The sequence below is a fragment of the Terrapene carolina genome, unplaced genomic scaffold, assembly GCF_002925995.2.
Source record: "Terrapene carolina triunguis isolate 2854851 unplaced genomic scaffold, T_m_triunguis-2.0 Scaffold210, whole genome shotgun sequence".
Lineage (NCBI taxonomy): Eukaryota > Metazoa > Chordata > Testudines > Emydidae > Terrapene > Terrapene triunguis.
The window spans coordinates 23,624,803-23,644,962 of NW_020664561.1; the positions used below are offsets into that span (position 1 = coordinate 23,624,803).

Consider the following 20,160-nt stretch of genomic DNA (forward strand, 5'->3'; position numbering starts at 1 on the left):
ACACACACACACACACACACACACACACACACACACACACACACACCACAAATGAAATGCACCCTGTGCTGCCTGGCATCACTTCAGCATGTCTCCCTAGTCATGGTCTGAGTTATGGAAGAGAATGATTATTACACTACAGCAGATCCCTGTCTGATACTCACCAAGCCCTCCCTGTTCTAAACTCTTCTTATGACCCTTGCACTCCCTTCTACTCTACCTCTTTCTCCCAACCTGAAATTTATTCTGGTCTCTAAATGGAATTTCCACACTTTGCCTTTGTTTGCAGTAGAGTGACTTTTATATTGCGCTACAGCATGGAGAACACCTTTGATAGTTTTATAAAACAAAAGGTTGTGCTTTCCTTTGTATATGAAATAACCAAGCAGATGAACACAGTTAAAGTGCATTTACCACTAGATGTTAGAGATATTATAAATAATTATTCTATTATTCCAGTTTTTGGGGTGCTGTGGGAGAAGCCCTACCATGCCACCACTTGTAGGACAAAGCCTGTTTCTTTATTTTTCAGCACAATCAACATGCATTTAATAAGCAGACTTATATGTACGAAACTTTATACTACATCTTTTAACAATTGTTATCTTTCAAGGTTTAAAATGGACTAAATCATTAGGTGATGTGATGCAAATACTTGTATGTATGGGAGGGGTTTAAAGTGGAGGGAAATCAAATTTTTAAGGTTTATCAAATATTTTAAATTTTGAAAAGTTTTGGGAGAAGGAAGAGTGATAGATGATTCAATGGGAGCCATTTGGAGACTAGTGGCAAGTATTTTATTTTCATAATAAGAACAAGGTTTTCAGTATTTGCAGTATAGCTGACTTGTTGGTCCCTTCTTTCTATCCCAAAATTAAGCTACCAGCTGGTGGTCTAGCATGCAACTGGGCATGGGCACTACAACTGCTGATTTGATACCTCCCCGCTCCCACCCAATGATGGTGTACAGGATGCAGGTAGTATGACCAGCCACTGTATATTAACCTCACCCCATGTTCTAACAGCTGGGGATCGGGAATTGAGGATCCTGGGCAAAAACTGAGCACAGCTCAGTTGCTTGAGGCATCTTTTAACACTCACTGATATGACATACTGAGCATGAAACATGTGAAAATAACAAATATGAGGGCAATTAAGGCTTAACACATAATTTGGGAGGTTGCAATTCGAAGTTGTGGATGTTAATCTGAAAATTGTAGCCTCTATGTATAAACTGACCTGTTCCAACTGGGAATAATATCCCAATCCACCTGGATGGAACCACATTCTGGTAGGATACATCTATACTAGAACTGTGAGCATGCCTCCCAGCCCAGACAGACAGACTTGTGCTAACTTGAGCTAGCCATGTAGACATTCCAGCACAGGTGATGGTTCAGGCGGTCAGGTGATCTTGGATTTGGGTAGCTAGTCTGTGCTGCCCTCTATGCTGCAGTATCCACACTACTATATTTGGTTTGTTAGCTTGAGTAGAGCTACCATAAGTCTGGTTACCCGGGTTGGGAGGCTGTCTCTTAGGGTATGTCTTCACTACCAGCGCTTTAGTGTGGCTGCGTGGTCATGGAACCAGCACTGGGAGAGAGCTCTCCCAGTGCTGTAAAAAATCCACCCCCACAAGGGGAGTAGCTACAAGCACTGGGGAGCGCAGCTTAGGATGACCAGACAGCAAATGTGAAAAATCGGGACAGGGGGTGGAGGGTAATAGGAACCTATATAAGAAAAAGACCCCAAAATCAGGACTGTCTCTATAAAATCAGGACATCTGGTCACCCTCATACAGCTACCAGCGCTGGTGCACGGTCTACACTGCCACTTTACAGCGCTGAAACTTGCAGCACTCGGGGGGTGTTTTTTCACATCCCTGAGCGAGAAAGTTGCAGCGCTGTACAGTGGCAATAAAGACAAGGCCTTAGTGATGTGTTTTTGACCATGGTGATTTTTTAAAGTATACCATTACTAGGACTCACATCCCCCGTACAAGAAACCAACTTAGGTCCCAACTCCCACTCTAGATCTTCCTCTAGACAGGAAGGAACAAGAGTATTTCTGTCACATGTTAACAAGATTATAGTACCCTAGGCTACTGTTGTTTCTGCTCAGGTACAAACATCACAAGGCTTTGCCTGCTGTTCTTTGCATGATTGTGACCTTTCCACATTGATCCAGTCAATTAAAACTTAATCTGATTCATGCTAAACGTTTCTATTACAGCTAATCAATGAATGCATGCCTTTAGGACAGGTAACAATAATCAGTTTTTATTTGCTGTCTTGCCTTATTTCAAATCTCTTTAGAAAATCCATGTCACTACCAATCTTTTTATTGATTTTTATTTCTGCTCCAAAATATTTTGGGTTTTCTGTCCTGCTTTCATACTCTGTGGAACACAATCTCAAAGATACGTAATAATGCATTTATTAAAAGTTGCCGGGGAGGATACAAAATAAGCTTGCTTCAAAAAACACATAAAAATTGCTATTTTAAATTCTTTTCCTCACAGTGGTTATGCCATTAACTACAGCTAGAAAATGTCCATCTCTATCTTACTTTGGTGACCAATCACACTCAATATTATAAAACCAAATTCTGAATTGAAATCCATAGTTTCTGAAGATTGTGCCACCCTGAAACTAATATGTGTCAGTGATCCAGTTATTTAAAGGTGAAATGTTCCTTATTCCATTAGCAATCCCTTCCCCTACTGCATACATATCTATTCATAGTCAGATGTTTTTGCATTATAAGTGAGGGGTTATATTTCCAGATGTAAGATTTGAAAAATTAATGTAATGCTAAACTATTATAAAACTAGTATATAAAATAACTTATCCATTTTTATTGTACTGTTACTAATAGACAAAGTATCATGAGATAGTAGAATAACAAAGCTAGAAAAGTAATTCTAAAATAAAATAGTGCCATATTTTTACTTTTTTCCCCCTAAAATAAAATGTTTCACCTGGTTAAAGACTGCTTGGTTCCAGTTAGATGTCTAAAAGCTTCCCAAGGTGCTGTTCTGCAAAGATCACATGAAGTTCATAAATTCAGAAATGCTATTATCTACCAACATGTTTGTTCTATAACAAGTTCTAGTAGCAGACTGTATTTATTACTAGGCTAGAAATCTATAAAGATGGTCAGCTTTTTAAATCTGGTACAAAATAAGGTTTCTCGTTTTCAAAAAAAAGAAAAAGAAAAAGAACAACCCCAAAACATGCTCAACTTTACTCATTTGAGTAGTCCCATTTAATACAATGAGGTTACTCACATCTCACATGCTTAAATCTAATATGCTCATATAGCGGCCCAATGCAATTCACACTGATGTCAATGGAAAGACTCCCATTAACTTCAATGGTAGTTTGATCTGATTCCATATTGTTTAGAAAACTTTGTAGAGAAATCAGAAATGAAGATGAGTTTCATTTACATATACAGTATGGATGTTTAAAACCTATATATATTTTTTTCCTGTGGAAACATTATTACTAAGCTAGTGCAATACAACACTTATTTTGCTGCATGCTGTTGCTACCTATGTATTTAATTTTTGTAGACTTTTTATAATCTTCAGGATTGTCAGAAACTAGTTGTATTCATAAGAGGTGTCAAACTATTTAATATTCATAGTAAATGTAATCCTTTTCTTTCTGTTCACAATCCAATTTTGGTATGTACAAGGGTGCGTGTTAAAGCTGTTCACCAGATAGTTTGATAGACAGTTTGGACCAATTTTTTTTCGTCTGTGGGTTGATCGTGAACTGTTTGGATTCAGCTGTTCCCTAGGGCCTAGGCATTATCCCTGGCTGTGTAAGTGGTCACATGAGTCACCTGGAGTGAAATCCTAGCTCTGGAGTTAATGGGAGCTTTGATATGGAATTCAGTGAAGCCAAGATTTCACCCATGGTATTGTTTCTGTTCCCTGACCTAAATGAATGAAACTTTTTAAACAAATGGAGAATGACCAATAGCATTTCATAAATACTCTCGTCAATGCATTAATCTTTGTTTGCACGCAAATATAGTATTAAGAAAGAGCAGCCTTACATGGTGATAACAAAGGCAATCATTTGAATTTGTACATGGTCAAAATGAAAAGCAGAATGTAATTTGAAAGATGTTTAAAAATGATGTTTCAGGATTTGACCAGCTCCATTATTTACTGAATCCAAACACAAAATAAATTGCTGTTCATGTTCTTTCTTGATCTTACTTGCAGTATTTCTGCTAAGTCTTCCTTGTATTATGGCTATATTCTGCTTTTTTTTCTTTCCCCTCACCCCCAAGCATTATTGGGTTAACAAAGGGATGAAACTGACCACTTGAACTTTGTATTGAGGCTGTTTGCCATGTCTGTTAGCGGAACATCAGAGAGAGGCTGTGCTTCAGGCCAGGTTAGACAAGTGCAGAAGGCAGCAGTGCGGACAGAACTGGGGAGGGGTACATCTTTATATGGATCAAATGTAAGAGACATGTAAGTTTCTTTTTTGGCTACTGCTCTAACACATAGGTAGTGCCTCACTTCCTCATCCCACTGCTTCATTCCCAATCTTCCCACCCCTCCATGCACTCACCTTTCACTTGAACAGTCTTATTATTGGGCTTTATGCAGGTGAAGTTAATTTCAGCAAATTTGTCTAGAGTCTAAACTGAAGTCACCAAACTTGTATTATTTGTAACCTGTCAGACATGGGCCTTCTATGACCCTAATAGTGGATTTATTATTCAGGAAAACTTCCTATTGGCTTTCTGGATGGGCTTCAAAAGTATGACTGCTCAAGCCTATTACATATTGCAGATCATTACATGATATAGCTCTCTATCCATGTCGATAATTCTGGGGATTTAAACTCCAATATAATAAAGTTTATTTTTGGGCTGTGTAATAACACAATATTGAAACAGGAACCAGCTGCACAGGAAAAAGCTCATTTGAATATCAACACTCAAACAAAGCTTTATCTTTTTTAATGGTTTGGAATGAAAGACAATTTGCTAAAGAAAACAGTGCAAATTTTAGAAATATTAGAAACTCGGACACAAGAGTATCTGCCCTCCATTTTTTGTTACATCTATTGATATTTGGCTTAGAGCAAAACATATTTTGAAGTATTTTATGCAAAAAATATAATTTCCACTGGCTTTTTGATACTTACACTAATTTGTTCAATAAAATTAAAAGTTCAACTGAATCACTTCTAGTCTATTTACAATTCAAGATATTGTAATTATTACCAGCCATTTTTGTCATTATCAAATGTAACCAAGCATCCAAAAAGGCAAAATCCTAAGAGTCCATTGAATTCTATGTTAAGCAATTTCATAAAATGTGGCAGTCCAATAGTTACCTCTAGATGGAGCTAAAAAAACAACCAATTCTTGTAAACAGAGGCTTCCTATTGTAGGGAAGACAATGAAGCACAGTTACTTTACTAATACTAATACTAAGGTGCAACACAATGAAAGTTTTTAGTAGGGCTGTCAATTAATCCCAGTTAACTCAAGTGATTAACTCAAAAAAATTAATCACAATTAAAAAAATTAATTGTGATTAATTGCAATATTAATCGCACTGTTAAACAAGAGAATACCAATTGAAATTTATTAAATATTTTGGATGTTTTTCAGAAAAAACTTTTTCTACCTTTTCATATATATCTTATATTCTGTGTTGTCATTGAAATCAAAATGTATATTTTGATTACAAATATTTGCACTGTAAAAATGATAAACAGAAGAAATAGTATTTTTCAGTTCACCACATACAAGTACTGTAGTGACATCTCTTTGTCCTGAAAGTGCAATTTACAAATGTAGATTTTTTTTGTTACTTAACTGCACTCAAAAACAAAACAATGTAAAACTTCAGAGCCTACAAGTCCACTCATTCCTACTTCTTGTTCAGCTAATCGGTAAGACAAACAAGTTTGTTTACATTTACAGGAGATAATGCTGCCCTCTTCTTATTTACAGTGTCAGCAGAAAGTGAGAACAGGCATATGTATGGCACTTTTATAGCCAGCATTGCAAGGTATTTACATGCCAGATATGCTAAACATTCGTATGACCCTTCATGCTTCAGCCACCATTCCAGAGGACATGCTTCCATGCTGATGACGCTCATTTAAAAAGAATGCCTTAATTAAATTTGTGGCTGAACTTGTTGGGGGACAATTGTACGACCCCTGCAGTGTTTTACCTGCATTCTGCCATATATTTCATGTTATGGCAGTTTCGGATGACGACCAAGCACATGCTGTTGTTCGTTTTAAGAACACTTTCATTGCAGATTTGACAAAATGCAAAGAAGGTACCAATGTGAGATTTCTAAAGATAGCTACAGAACTCAACCCAAGGTTTAAGAATCTGAAGGGTCTTCAAAAATCTGAGAGGGAAGAGGTGTGGAGCATGCTTTCAGAAGTCTTAAAAGAGCAACACTCCGATGCAGAAACTACAGAACCCGAACCACCAAAAAAGAAAATCAACCTGCTGCTGGTGGCATCTGACTCAGATAATGAAAATGAACATGCGTTGGTCTGCAGTGCTTTGGATTGTTATCGAGCAGAACCCGTCATCAGCATGGACGCATGTCCCCTGGAATGGTGATTGAAGCATGAAGGGACGTATGAATCTTTAGTGCATCTGGCAGGTAAATATCTTACAATGCCGGCTACAGCAGTGCCACAAGAATGCCTGTTCTCATTTTCAGGTGACATTGTAAACAAGAAACGGGCAGCATTATCTCCTGCAAATGTAAACTAACTTATTTGTTTGAGCGGTTGGCTGAATAAGAAGTAGGACTGAGTGGACTTGAAGTTCTACAATTTTACATTGTTTAATTTTTAATGCAGTTTTTTTTTTTACATAATTCTATATTTGTATGTTTAACTTTCAAGATAAAGAGATTGTACTACAATACTTTTATTAGGGGAATTGAAAAATACTATTTCTTTTGTCTTTTTACAGTGAAAACACTTGTAATTAAAAATAAATATAAAGTGAGCACTGTACACTTTGTATTCTGTGTTGTAATTTAAATCAATATATTTGAAAATATAGAAAACATCCAAAATATTTAAATGAATGGTATTCTATTATAGTTTAACAGTTTGATTAAGTGCTCAATTAATCTTTTTAATCTCACGACAGCCCTAGTTTTTAGGAATGTAATGAAAGGCATGATTTGAAAAGGAAAGGCTCATATACAAGACAATTTTAAAGAGTCCTTTTTACAAAAACCATAGTCAACTTTGTTGACTAAGGAAAATTTCTAGGTTCAGGCTTTTATTTATATCTAATTGTGATCACTTATTTTTAGTAGATGCGCTAAATATTTATTAATGCCAAATCATAACACCACCTTCAGTGTATGATTTTTACGTAAAGGTGAAATGAATATTCAATGAATTGACACAAACTGGGACTCCCACATTGAATATGAAACTAATTTATGATGGAAGACCCAGAAAAAAGGGATTATTTTGATATGATTAAACATTGCCCCACTTTAATTATAATATATTTTGGTGCTTGTTACACTTTATATACAATTTAGAATATTGCATTCAGTATCTCATACATAAAAGCTATGTTAAAAGAACATTATTAAATTTGAAAAGTTAACACACTCAAAAGATATAAAATGCCAGAATACTATGGTTGCCTGTGCCACTTTTTCAGCCACATTTTCTTGTAAGTATAAATTATCACACCATCTTTAATTAGATGATCACATACTCTTTGTAAAACAGGACCCATACTTTCTTCAGTGCATAGAATGGAGCTGCTCTAGGGGTTGAATCAGGGATGGGTAGTAAAGGAGGCTGTTGTCTGCATTTCTGAATTTTAGAGCTATTTGATTTTGCAACCTTATTGCTCTTTTAATGTAGGGGGTGAATATATGTTTGATATATACAGCTTGAATGTACTTTTCTAAATGAAACCAGTACAAACCAAATATTACAATTTTTAGGAGCTAGCGAATAGGGGACCACAAACAGGGGAGTTTGAGAGGGGGAGAAGGTGATCCCCCTGCTGAACGAACACGGTGCGAGTCCTTTATGCAGGGTAAAATGGATTTATTTGGGTTTAGACCCCATTGGGAGTTGGGCATCTGAGTGCTAAAGACAAGCACACTTCTGTGAGCTGTTTTCAGGTAAACTTGCAGCTTTGGGGCAAGTGATTCAGACCCTGGGTCTGTGTTGGAGCAGATGGGAGTGTCTGGCTGAGCAAGACAGGGTGCTGGAGTCCTGAGCTGGCAGGGAAAACAGAAGCAGGGGTAGTCTTTGCACATCGGGTGGCAGCTCCCAAGGGGGTTTCTGTGATCCAACCCGTCTCAAGGGCGTAGAGCTGAGCTAGGAGAGAAGGCCTTAAAAGCCAGAGGATAAGCGACCAAGAGGAGCTAGCGAACAGGGGAGTTTGAGAGGGAGTTTGTAGGAGGGAGTTGTAATATAAGCGCTATGGTTAGGAAAGGCCGCATCGCCAGTGCCAATGCTGCTCCTGTCTCCTCCACCTGTGCCTGTATCCAGACAGACAGCCTAACCATGGATGTCTCTACCCAGATCCTGGGGTGGCTTTGCAGAGACAGTGGCCTGCATTTCCCACCCTCAGAAAGCCAGGCTGGTGGAACCATCCAGTAAGAAACGTGCCTGTTGGTGGAATCTCTCAGGAAGCAGGTGGGAGAGCTACAGGAGGAGGTGGCTAGGCTGAGGAGCATCAGTGCCCATGAGGAATTCCTTGAGAGTATTCACATGGAGACATCCAAGGCTGAGGAAGCTATCCAGCTACAGAGGATTGCTGTGACACCACCGGGGGAGGATATGGCTCTGTCACAGGGAGGACACTGCCAGCTGGTTACTTCTGGCAGCAGGCAGTGCTCCACCCCTACTCCCAATCCACTCACCACGGTGTTGGAAAACCGATATGCTGCCCTGGCAATGAGCAATGAGGAATCATCCCCAGAGGAGGAGGAGAAGACACGTACCTCCAGGGCTGGGAGGATCGTAACCACCACTCCCAGGAGGAAATGTAGGGCAGTGGTGGTTGGTGACTCTCTTCTGAAGGGGACAGAGGCACCCATCTGTCACCCTGACATGGCATCCCGGGAGGTATGCTGCTTGCCAGAGGCCCATATCCGAGATGTTACGGGGGGATTGTCGAGGATCATCTGGCCCTCTGACTACTACCCCATGCTACTCATCCATGTGGGCACTAATGATCCTGCGAGGTATAACCCTTAGCAGATCAGAAGTGACTACAGGGCTTTGGGAATAAGGGTGAAGGAGATGGGAGTGCAGGTGGTGGTCTCTTCGATCCTTCCAGTCAAGGGTAGGGTCCTAGGCAAAGACAGATGCATCCTGGAGGTGAATGCCTGGCTGCGAAGATGGTGTTGCCAGAAGGGCTTTGGCTTCCTTGACCACGGGATTTTGTTCCAGGAAGAAGGACTGCTAAGAAGAGATAGGGTCCACCTATCGAGGAAGGGGAAGAACATATTTGGATACAGACTGACTAACCTAGTGAGGAGGACTTTAAACTAAGTTCGAAGGGGGCAGGTGACCAAAGCCCCCAGGTAAGTCAAGAACATGGAGACCTGGGAGAAGATTTGGAATTTGGGGGGAGCATGGGCTGTTATAGCAGGGATAAAGGACAGACAAGACAGAACTGGGGGTGGGGGGATCAAATCAGTATCTTAAATGTCTGTATACTAATGCAAGGAGTATGGGGAATAAGCAGGAAGAACTCAAAATGCTACTAAATAAACACAACTATGACACAGTTGGCATCACAGACCTGGTGGGATAATACATGACGGGAATATTGGTATAGAAGGGTACAGCTTGCTCAAGAAGGACCGGCAGGGAAAAAAAGGAGGAGGTGTTGCCTTATATATTAAAAATATATACACTTGGACTGAGACTGAGATTGAGATGGAAATAGGAGACAGACTTGTTGAAAGTCTCTGGGTAAGGATAAAAGGGGTAAAAAACAAGGGTGATGTCATGGTAGGGGGTCTACTATAGACCACATAACCAGGAAGAAGAGGTGGATGAGGCTTTTTTTAAACAGCTAACAAAATCACCCTAAGCACAGGACTTGGTGGTGATGGGGGACTCCAACTACCCAGACATCTATTGGGAAAAGAACACAGCAAGGCACAGATTATCCAATAAGTTCTTGGAATGTATTGGAGACAATTTTTTATTTCAGAAGGTGGAGACAGCTACCAGGGGAGAGGCTGATCTAGATTTGATTTTGACAAGTAGGGAGGAACTGGTTGAGAATTTGGAAGCAGAAGGAAGCTTGGGTGAAAGTGATCATGAAATGGTAGAGTTCATGATTCTAAGGAATGGTAGGAGGGAGAACAGCAAAATAAAGGCAATGGATTTCAGGAAGATAGACTTTGTAGCAAACTCAGGGAGCTGGTAGGTAAGATCCCATGGGAAGCAGGTCTAAGGAAAAAAACAATAGACAATTGGCAGTTTTTCAAAGAGTCATTATTAAGGGCACATGAGCAAACTGTCCCACTGCATAGGAAAGATAGGAACTATGGCAAGAGACCACCCTGGCTTAACCAGGAGATCTAATGTAGTGAATGCCAGTAAAAATGAGGTAGGATCAGTAGAGGCTAAAATAGGGAAAGATCAAGATAAAAATTACTTGGACAAATTAGATGTCTTCAAGTCACCAGGGCCTGATGAAATACATCCTAGAATACTCAAGGAGCTGACTGAGGAGATATCTGAGTCATTAGCGATTATCTTTGAGAAGTCATGGAAGAGGGGAGATTCATAGATTCATAGATTCTAGGACTGGAAGGGACCTCGAGAGGTCATCGAGTCCAGTCCCCTGCCCGCATGGCAGGACCAAATACTGTCTAGACCATCCCTGATAGACATTTATGTAACCTACTCTTAAATATCTCCAGAGATGGAGATTCCACAACCTCCCTAGGCAATTTATTCCAGTGTTTAACCACCCTGACAGTTAGGAACTTTTTCCTAATGTCCAACCTAGACCTCCCTTGCTGCAGTTTAAGCCCATTGCTTCTTGTTCTATCATCAGAGGCTAAGGTGAACAAGTTTTCTCCCTCCTCCTTATGACACCCTTTTAGATACCTGAAAACTGCTATCATGTCCCCTCTCAATCTTCTCTTTTCCAAACTAAACAAACCCAATTCTTTCAGCCTTCCTTCATAGGTCATGTTCTCAAGACCTTTAATCATTCTTGTTGCTCTTCTCTGGACCCTTTCCAATTTCTCCACATCTTTCTTGAAATGCGGTGCCCAGAACTGGACACAATACTCCAGCTGAGGCCCAACCAGAGCAGAGTAGAGCGGAAGAATGACTTCTCGTGTCTTGCTCACAACACACCTGTTAATACATCCCAGAATCACGTTTGCTTTTTTTGCAACAGCATCACACTGTTGACTCATATTTAGCTTGTGGTCCACTATAACCCCTAGATCCCTTTCTGCCGTACTCCTTCCTAGACAGTCTCTTCCCATTCTGTATGTGTGAAACTGATTTTTTCTTCCTAAGTGGAGCACTTTGCATTTGTCTTTGTTAAACTTCATCCTGTTTAACTCAGACCATTTCTCCAATTTGTCCAGGTCATTTTGAATTATGACCCTGTCCTCCAAAGCAGTTGCAATCCCTCCCAGTTTGGTATCATCCGCAAACTTAATAAGCGTACTTTCTATGCCAATATCTAAGTCGTTAATGAAGATATTGAACAGAGCCGGTCCCAAAACAGACCCCTGCGGAACCCCACTCGTTATGCCTTTCCAGCAGGATTGGGAACCATTAATAACAACTCTCTGAGTACGGTTATCCAGCCAGTTATGCACCCACCTTATAGTAGCCCCATCTAAATTGTATTTGCCTAGTTTGTTGATAAGAATATCATGCGAGACCGTATCAAATGCCTTACTAAAGTCTAGGTATACCACATCCACCGCTTCTCCCTTATCCACAAGACTCGTTATCCTATCGAAGAAAGCTATCAGATTGGTTTGACATGATTTGTTCTTTACAAATCCATGCTGGCTGTTCCCTATCACCTTACCACCTTCCAAGCGTTTGCAGATGATTTCCTTAACTACTTGCTCCATTATCTTCCCTGGCACAGAAGTTAAACTAACTGGTCTGTAGTTTCCTGGGTTGTTTTTATTTCCCTTTTTATAGATGGGCACTATATTTGCCCTTTTCCAGTCTTCTGGAATCTCTCCCGTCTCCCATGATTTCCCAAAGATAATAGCTAGAGGCTCAGATACCTCCTCTATTAGCTCCTTGAGTATTCTAGGATGCATTTCATCAGGCCCTGGTGACTTGCAGGCATCTAACTTTTCTAAGTGATTTTTAACTTGTTCTTTTTTTATTTTATCTGCTAAACCTACCCCCTTCCCATTAGAGATTCCAGAATACTGGAAAAGGGCAAATATAGTGGCCATCTATAAAAAAGGGAATAAGGACAACCCAAGAAATTACAGACCAGTCATCTAAACTTCTGTACCTGGAAAGATAATGGAGCAAATAATTAAGCAATTAATTTACAAACATCTAGAAGATAATAAGGTGATAAGTAATAGTCAGCATGGATTTGTCAAAAATAAATGGTGTCAAACCACCTGATAGCTTTCTTTGACAGGGTAACAAGCCTTCTGGATGGGGGGAAGTGATAGACGTGGTATATCTTGACTTTAGTAAAACTTTTGATACTGTCTCTCATGACCTTCTCCTAAACTAGGGAAATGCAACCTAGATGGAGCTACTATAAGGTGAGTGCAAAATTGTTTGTAAAACAGTTCCCAAAGAGAGTAGTTATCAGTGGTTCACAGTCATGCTGGAAGGGCATAACGAGTGGGATCGTGCAGGGATCAGTTCTGGATCCGGTTCTGTTCAATATCTTCATCAATGATTTAGATAATGGCATACAGAATATGCTTATAAAGTTTGCGTATGATACCAAGCTGGGAGTGGTTGCAAGTGTTTTGGAGGATAGGATTAAAATTCAAAATGATCTGGACAAACTGGAGAAGTGGTCTGAAGTAAATAGGATGAAATTCAATAAGAACAAATGCAAAGTACACCGTTTAGGAAGGAACAATCAGTTGCACACTAACATAATGGGAAATGACTGACTAAGAAGGAGTACTGCGGAAAGTGATCTGAGGGTCATAGTGGACCACAAGCTAAATATGAATCAACAGTGTAACATTGTTGCAAAAAAAGCGAACATCATTCTGGGATGTATTAGCAGGAGTGTTGTAAGTAAGACACGAGAAGTAATTCTTCTGCTTTACTCCGCTCTGATTAGGCCTCAACTGAAATATTATGTCCAGTTCTGGGCGCCACATTTCAGGAAAGATGTGGACAAATTGGAGAGAGGTTGGACATTAGGAAAAACTTCCTAACTGTCAGGGTGGTTAAGCACTGGAACAAATTGCCTAGGGAGGTTGTGGAATCTCCATCATTGGAGATTTTTAAGAACAGGTTAGACAAACACCTGTCAGGAATGATCTAGATAATTAGTCCTGCCATGAGTGCAGGGGACTGGACTAGATGACCTCTTGAGGTCCCTTCCAGTTCTATAATTCCATGATTAAAGTGGAGCAATGTTTTTTTTTAAAGCAAACTGAAAAAAACAGAAATTTCATCAGGTGCCATCATATTGACACCACATCAGTCCTCAGTAGGCTTGGAACCTTTAAATCCACTACAGAGACCTCTGCTAGTTGAGCTAATGGAGAAACTGATAGCAATATCGAATTGTCAAACCCTATGTAGTCAGCAATACAGAGGGATGGGACCCTTTGCCAATGGGTTTCACAGATACTGACTGACACCATTCTGTCTGTTAAGACTCAGGGCTCTTGGAGTCCATTCCAGGCTGTGGAGGGGAGTGTCCTCTAGTGGACACAAACTCTTCTGTTCTGCCGAACACACCCTGATTCCACGCCTTGTGCCCCGTCCTCTCCAAACTGTCCCTCTCTGTCCTGTCTTTTCCCCACCCCAGTTCCTCCTCATAGTCTCATTCTCCATTTCTCATCCCCATCTCCTTGCCCAGCGAGTTCCAGTTTCTCCATCTTCCCTCTTCCACTCCCGGTTCTAGTTTCCCTCCCCAGGCTTCTCATCCAATCTGTCTCCATCTGCTTGATCTTTGTCCTTGTTTAATCTCTCCGTGGGTCCTTGTCCCAGCTTCTTTGCTCAGCCATTTCCAGTTCTCAATCCACACCCAAGCTCCTTATCAGACCGCCCTCTGTCCTCTTGTCTCCCGCCCTCTGTCCTGTTCCACACCCATTGGTTTCTAGTTCGTCTCTTTGTTCAACCAATGCCCAACCAAGACTAGCCTCCCCTTACCCTCTCAGCTCCAAGTCCCAGTTCCCACACCCAAGCAGTTCCAGCCTTCACTCTCTCCCTTCTCCTGGCTCTCAGTCTCAGTTTCTCCTCCCACCTGGCTCAGTCCCAACTTCTCCCAGTCCCTTTGACAAGCCAGACCTAATCTCTCTTCCCTACCTCAGTCCTACTCTCACCAGACTGCTTTTTCCAAACTACTCCTTTACTTTCTTCCTGTCCCACAGTCTGGCTTTCGTTCCTCTCAATTCAAATTAGATGGCTTCCTCTTTCATGTTGTCCGTGTGCCAGCAGAGGTGTCATGGAAAGCACAAGAGAGACAGGTTCCCTGCTCTCAGTTCTGGTGGATAGTCAGAGGATCTGGATGTAGTCATTACTGGAAAAGTCTTTCTGAGCTCCTGTAGCCCTGGGCTGCCGCATGCTCAGTTGCTCTCTGAGGATGGTGAATGCACAGATGAGTCACAGGTGGAAGCAATGAGGGAATGAGGCATACTTGGTTGCCCGGTGACAATGGGAATGACACATGCACAACTTGGTCACTATGAGGGACTGAGAGTAGCTGGAACATGCTGAGGAGAGGACAGAATTTTCTGAGATTTTAGTAGTTAAACTCTAAGAAAGCTCTACTGAGGATAATGTGCATGCTCTCTTTTAAGGCTTATAACTTGGCCAAATTTGGGTGGATTTTCTCCGGGATGGCAAAAGGCATGTTTCTGACACAAATGCTTTGCCCCCAACCAAATGCTCGCATGGAGGTAGTACTTCTTTTTTTTTTTTTGGTCTCTCAAGACAATGTAACATGGGTAAAAAAAAATGTATTTTTCCATAGCATGAGTCTTGGAAATACCTGTACCATTTTGGCTGAAGAAAAAAATCAACCTGAAACAGACACCAACTATGGAAGTTTCAGTCAGAATGGCTAAAATTTTAAAAATTATAAAGAATTGAAAACAGGATCTTATGGTGGGAAGTATGGGCCAACCTTACCAGCCCCACCTATAATTATGGGCTTGCAATAGTGAGACTATAGTTCAGGTTGTCAGAACTTTCTGTTTTACAGGGTCTATACCTCAATGTCTTACATTTTCACTGTGGCTGCCTGTGACAACTGATTTCCCTCAGACCACCATGATGTCATTACAAAGAAGAGTGCAGCTCCTCCTGGGAATGAGAGCAGACTGGGTTTGGATAAGCTCCTGCTTTGCTCTAGTGGGTTTCTACTGGGTAAATTACACAGTTTCTTTTTCAAAAAGGGTTACATGAAAATAAGAACAAGGAGCTGCAATTTGTCCTCCCTGTTGTTTATCTGCATCTTACAAATTGTGGGCTGTGGCTTTTGGAATATTTACCTTTTAAAAAAGGTGGGAAATCTATAGCTGGGTCCCAGCTCAGTTCTTTGTTACACAGTTAGAAAAATGTCATTTAGAAACTGTAGTAAAACTTGAATAGTTTAATTTCATTATGTTCAATGTATGGGTGAATATGGCACTAACAGTAGCAATAAGATACATATGTTTTCCTCAGTGTACAAGTGCTTTTATTATACAGCACATATATAATAATTTTCTTTCTATTAAAAAAAACCACTAAGGAAACTCACAGAGTACTTAATTTAACTTTAGTTAACATTGCTCTCATCAGTAACCTAAACCATAACATACAAAGTTAAAGATTAAAAGGTTGCAAAGTAAAGCATGCTCAAAGTGTGGAAATGCCAGAGTGAACATTGCCTGTGCAACCTTAAATCAATCCCCTTGTGCATAAGCACTACAATACAGTCTTTAATAATGCTCCCAATTTTTTATTTTCTTTTTTGTACACAGGAAGCTTACCTCATCCAGTGCACAAGACCAGTCTGTTCTGGGGATGAATCAGTGTTGTGTAGTGAATGGGCCTGAAGTCTATAGGAACCCTGCCTCATTTTGTTGCAGAAGTTGTAAGACTAGTAGAGCAAATGAGGCAGGGGGATGCAGGAAGGGAAAGGAGAGTCTCATAGTTAAGTCACCTGAAAGCTGCCTTGGAGACTTGGCTTCTAATCCTATACCTCCCAAAGAGTTCCTATGAGATGCTGGGTAATTCATTTATACCAATTTTTTCATAGGTAATCAATGCTACGTATAGTGAAAGGCTACATTTTGGTTGCATGATCAAAGTTCCTTCTGGCATTTCTTCAGTTAAGAGTGCTTGACTTTGCAACTTTTTTAATCCATTCTAATCCTTAACTTTGTATTTCCTATTTTTTATGCTTTAGTTTATTCATAAGAGCAACTTTTAATCTTAAATGAAGATTATTTTGTTTGTGAATAACAAATCTAATTCAAGTCTAATTTTATTACATTTAGGCCAGATTCTCAGATAGCATAAATCAGCATATCTTCACTTACTCTATTTTGCTAAACCAATTAACACCAACTGGTCATCTGGTCCATAATTCTTTTTCCAAATGTTTCATTTTAAAAAAACAAGCACATGTTGACATATGGTGTTATCCTTATTAAACAAGTTTCATGTGGCTTTATACTCAGGTGATAGTGGGCAAGTCATTTTGTTTAACTAAAACATCCTGCATGGCATGAAGAAAAATTTGTGGGTTTTTTTAAGTTATAGATGGCACTGGCAATCTGTCTGGTTATGTATCTTTGCACAGCCACTTATTGTATCATTTTGTCTGTCTTTGTATAACTCAGAAATCAATATATAGGATTAAAATTATAAATAAATGTTATTGTGTATAATGTGAAAATTGAACACAGAATACCATGATGTTTCAAACTGTGCCTTCATTTTATTCTTGTCATAGGGTGACACAATGAGCATTGTGAATTTGAGCCAGTAATTTATATACTTAATTATTCAAAAAATTGCCACAGTATTATAGAATATGAAATATGTACAAGGCTTACAGTTATAGCTGCTATTACAGGATAGCCTGTCTCTTGAAGACACTGTTTTATTTATTTATTTTACATGAGATTTAGTTCTTGTTTTCTGTGGAATTAATGTGACCAAATGTGATATGAAAAAAGGTAAGATCTTGTACATTTTCCTTTCATTTTCTTCCTTTTGTTTTAATTGCCACAGCACTCTTTTTCTGTCCTTCGAAAATAATGGGGAACTGACATCTAGGTAAATGCATACACTGTAAAAGCTGGGCTATGAATAATTAGAGGTCAAACTGATCGCCACATTTGGGGTTGGGAAGAAATTTCCCCGCAGGTCAGATTAGCAGGGGACCCGAAGGTGATTTTGCCTTCTATAGCATGGAGAGTGGCTTTAGTCTCACCCAAGTTTTTGGGTACAATATAGAGGTAACTGGGTGAGGTCAGATTATATGATCTAATGATCCTTTCTGGCTTTAAACTCTGAACTCTATGAAGAGCAAAATTAGCCAAACCCGACTGGCAGCACAGGTACCAGGAGACTAGGAAATTGGAACTGGAGATTCAGGGGAAAAGTTTAAAAATAAAAAATAATCAGACCCATCAGGTGAAGAGGGCTAGCTGGGAAAGCTGTGGTTTATAGCTGGCTAGTGAGCTTTTTGTTGTGGGTTAGTGCTCTCATGTTATGTTGTAATTTATAGTAAACTTTGTCTAGGTTTGATTTTGATATTTTTTTAATCCCTTTCTCCATCTGAAGGAGAATGATAAACTGAACTTTTACCCTATTTAGACTGGCGCATTTGGTTTTTTTTTTGTTAGAAAGTCAACCCACCCACTTGGTTTCTATAGCAGCTGCATGTCAAAAAGACAACTCATAATGCAAATACTTCTTGGGATGCCATCTCTAAATTCATACTATGGTTAGACCCAAGTCAAGAAGGTTGTGGTAACATATGAACCAGGATTAGATTTAGGGTAGAATTCAAGGTTAAGGTCTAGTTGGGCCTTGGTATTTTGATTCAGAGGTTCTAAACATCATGGATTCAGAACTAAACTATCAGGAGTTCCATTAAAACAAGATCAGTGTTGTCCAATCGGCTTACTAGCATGGTGAAAGCACTATGAAATCAGCAGTTTCTACTAGAACTTGGACACATTTGAATAAGAACGAGAAAATAAGATCTCATTTTCGAACCGATCCAAAGTCCATTCATTGGAAAGACTCCCATTGACTTCAGTGGGCTTTGGATCAATTAGTAACATTCAACTTTTCTTGTCCTTTATATTTTAAAAAAGCAATTTGCAAAATTTCACAGAATTAATAGCATGTCAAAGCGCTCGTGTGAAATTTTTCAATGGAACAGTTTTGTCAAAATTGAAATGCTCCTCGGGAATGTGTCTATTTTGATGAAATTTGTTTGATGGAAAAGAGGTGAAGTGAATTGTTTTGACTTTCTCATTTCAATAAGGTAAAAACATTTCATTTTGACTTTTTATAAAATCTTTCCACAGCTAGTTTCTCATGAGTTTCTGTATGTTTTCTATATTGAGGATGCAAAATATAACTAGCAATTACTAATGTGAGTAGAAGTGTCCTTCTTCCCAGTAATCAGCACTGGCAATTTTCAAAGTGAAGAACCAGACCATAAATCAGTTACTTTAACATCCCTCCTTACAACAGTTAATTCAGGGAGCTAGCCAAAAATAGTAGGAATTCTCACATTCCGTCATATTAACTTTATATCATGGTATAGAAGAAAAATCAATGTAGAAAACATTACTTTGTATAAATGGAGAACCTGACTGAGTTGGAAATGTAATGCTAAAGGCCCTGAAGTGCCAGAGGGGGGGAAAAAATCTTTCATGTGTTAATTGGCTGGTGAAGAACCTTCTGTGCCATCTGTTAAAAATGCTGCTACTTCTTCATGTACATATGACATTGAAGTGTTTTGGTTTCTTTAAGCCTCTGAATTCTGTGTACACAAGCAACCAAAGTTAGGCTAATGAAGGAAATATATTATTCACGGTTCTTGGGAGGCATGCAAACTATTTCATTGTGTTCTTATTAGCAGATTCTAACACCGTAGACTCAACTAAAATCTTTACACTTGCTGTTCTCAGAAGTTAAAGTTCTTGCAGTAAATGTGGTATTCTGCATCCTCAGCACAGGGGAATACTCCAGATGCCTTGCTAAAGGTTAAATGCCACTGCATGGTAAATGTCAAGATTTTAGGGGTGCCCATGACAGCTTCATGAAATATATGTCTATAGTAAAATCCTAAATTTCCTGGTAATACAAGCATTCAGCTGTGTACTGGGATTTACTCTCTAACTTGCCTCTCTGCTGGTACTGTTCTCACAAGAATGCCTTAGTATTTTAAAAAATAACTATGAAAAGAAATCACACTGGGTGTTATGTCCTTACTGGGATATGCAAGTCGGCTGGCATTTTCAAGGAGCCCAAAGGAGATTGTGCTGACTCTTACTGGGAACTCAGTGTCCCCATCTTTTCAGCTCTTCTAAAAATTAATGGGCACGACCTCCATTTAAACAGTTAGGGGCAGATCCTCAGCTGGTTTGAACAGAGGTAGCTCTGTTGAAGTCAATAAAACTAAAATGATTATACCAGCTGATGCTCTAGCCCTCAGAGCTAGACAGTGTGAAAACATAATGGGTATTTCTCGATTGGACCTCCACATTCGGACTGAGCACAATGGAAGTCCTTGGACTTGGAATTCAGAGACTGCACAGATCCAGTACCAGAACTGGCTCTCACCTGTGCAAAGTGGAAACAGTAGTGCAGGGGTCGGCAACGTTTGGCACGCGGCTCGCCAGGGTAAGCACCCTGGCGGGCTGGGCCAGTTTATTTACCTGCTGACGCGGCAGGTTCGGCCGATCGCGGCCCCCCT

At 39.8% G+C, this 20,160-nt stretch overlaps 1 protein-coding gene across 1 annotated transcript in view; it reads right to left on the reverse strand.

Annotated features, from left to right (window-relative positions):
• The window catches only part of LOC113407282 (potassium channel subfamily T member 2-like), a 299,061-nt gene that overhangs the window by 72,239 nt on the left and 206,662 nt on the right, over positions 1-20,160 (reverse strand). The window contains exon 16 of the mRNA XM_026655611.2: positions 2,981-3,037. Within this exon, the coding sequence (XP_026511396.1) occupies positions 2,981-3,037 (57 nt within the window). The remainder of the gene's footprint in view (positions 1-2,980; positions 3,038-20,160) is intronic.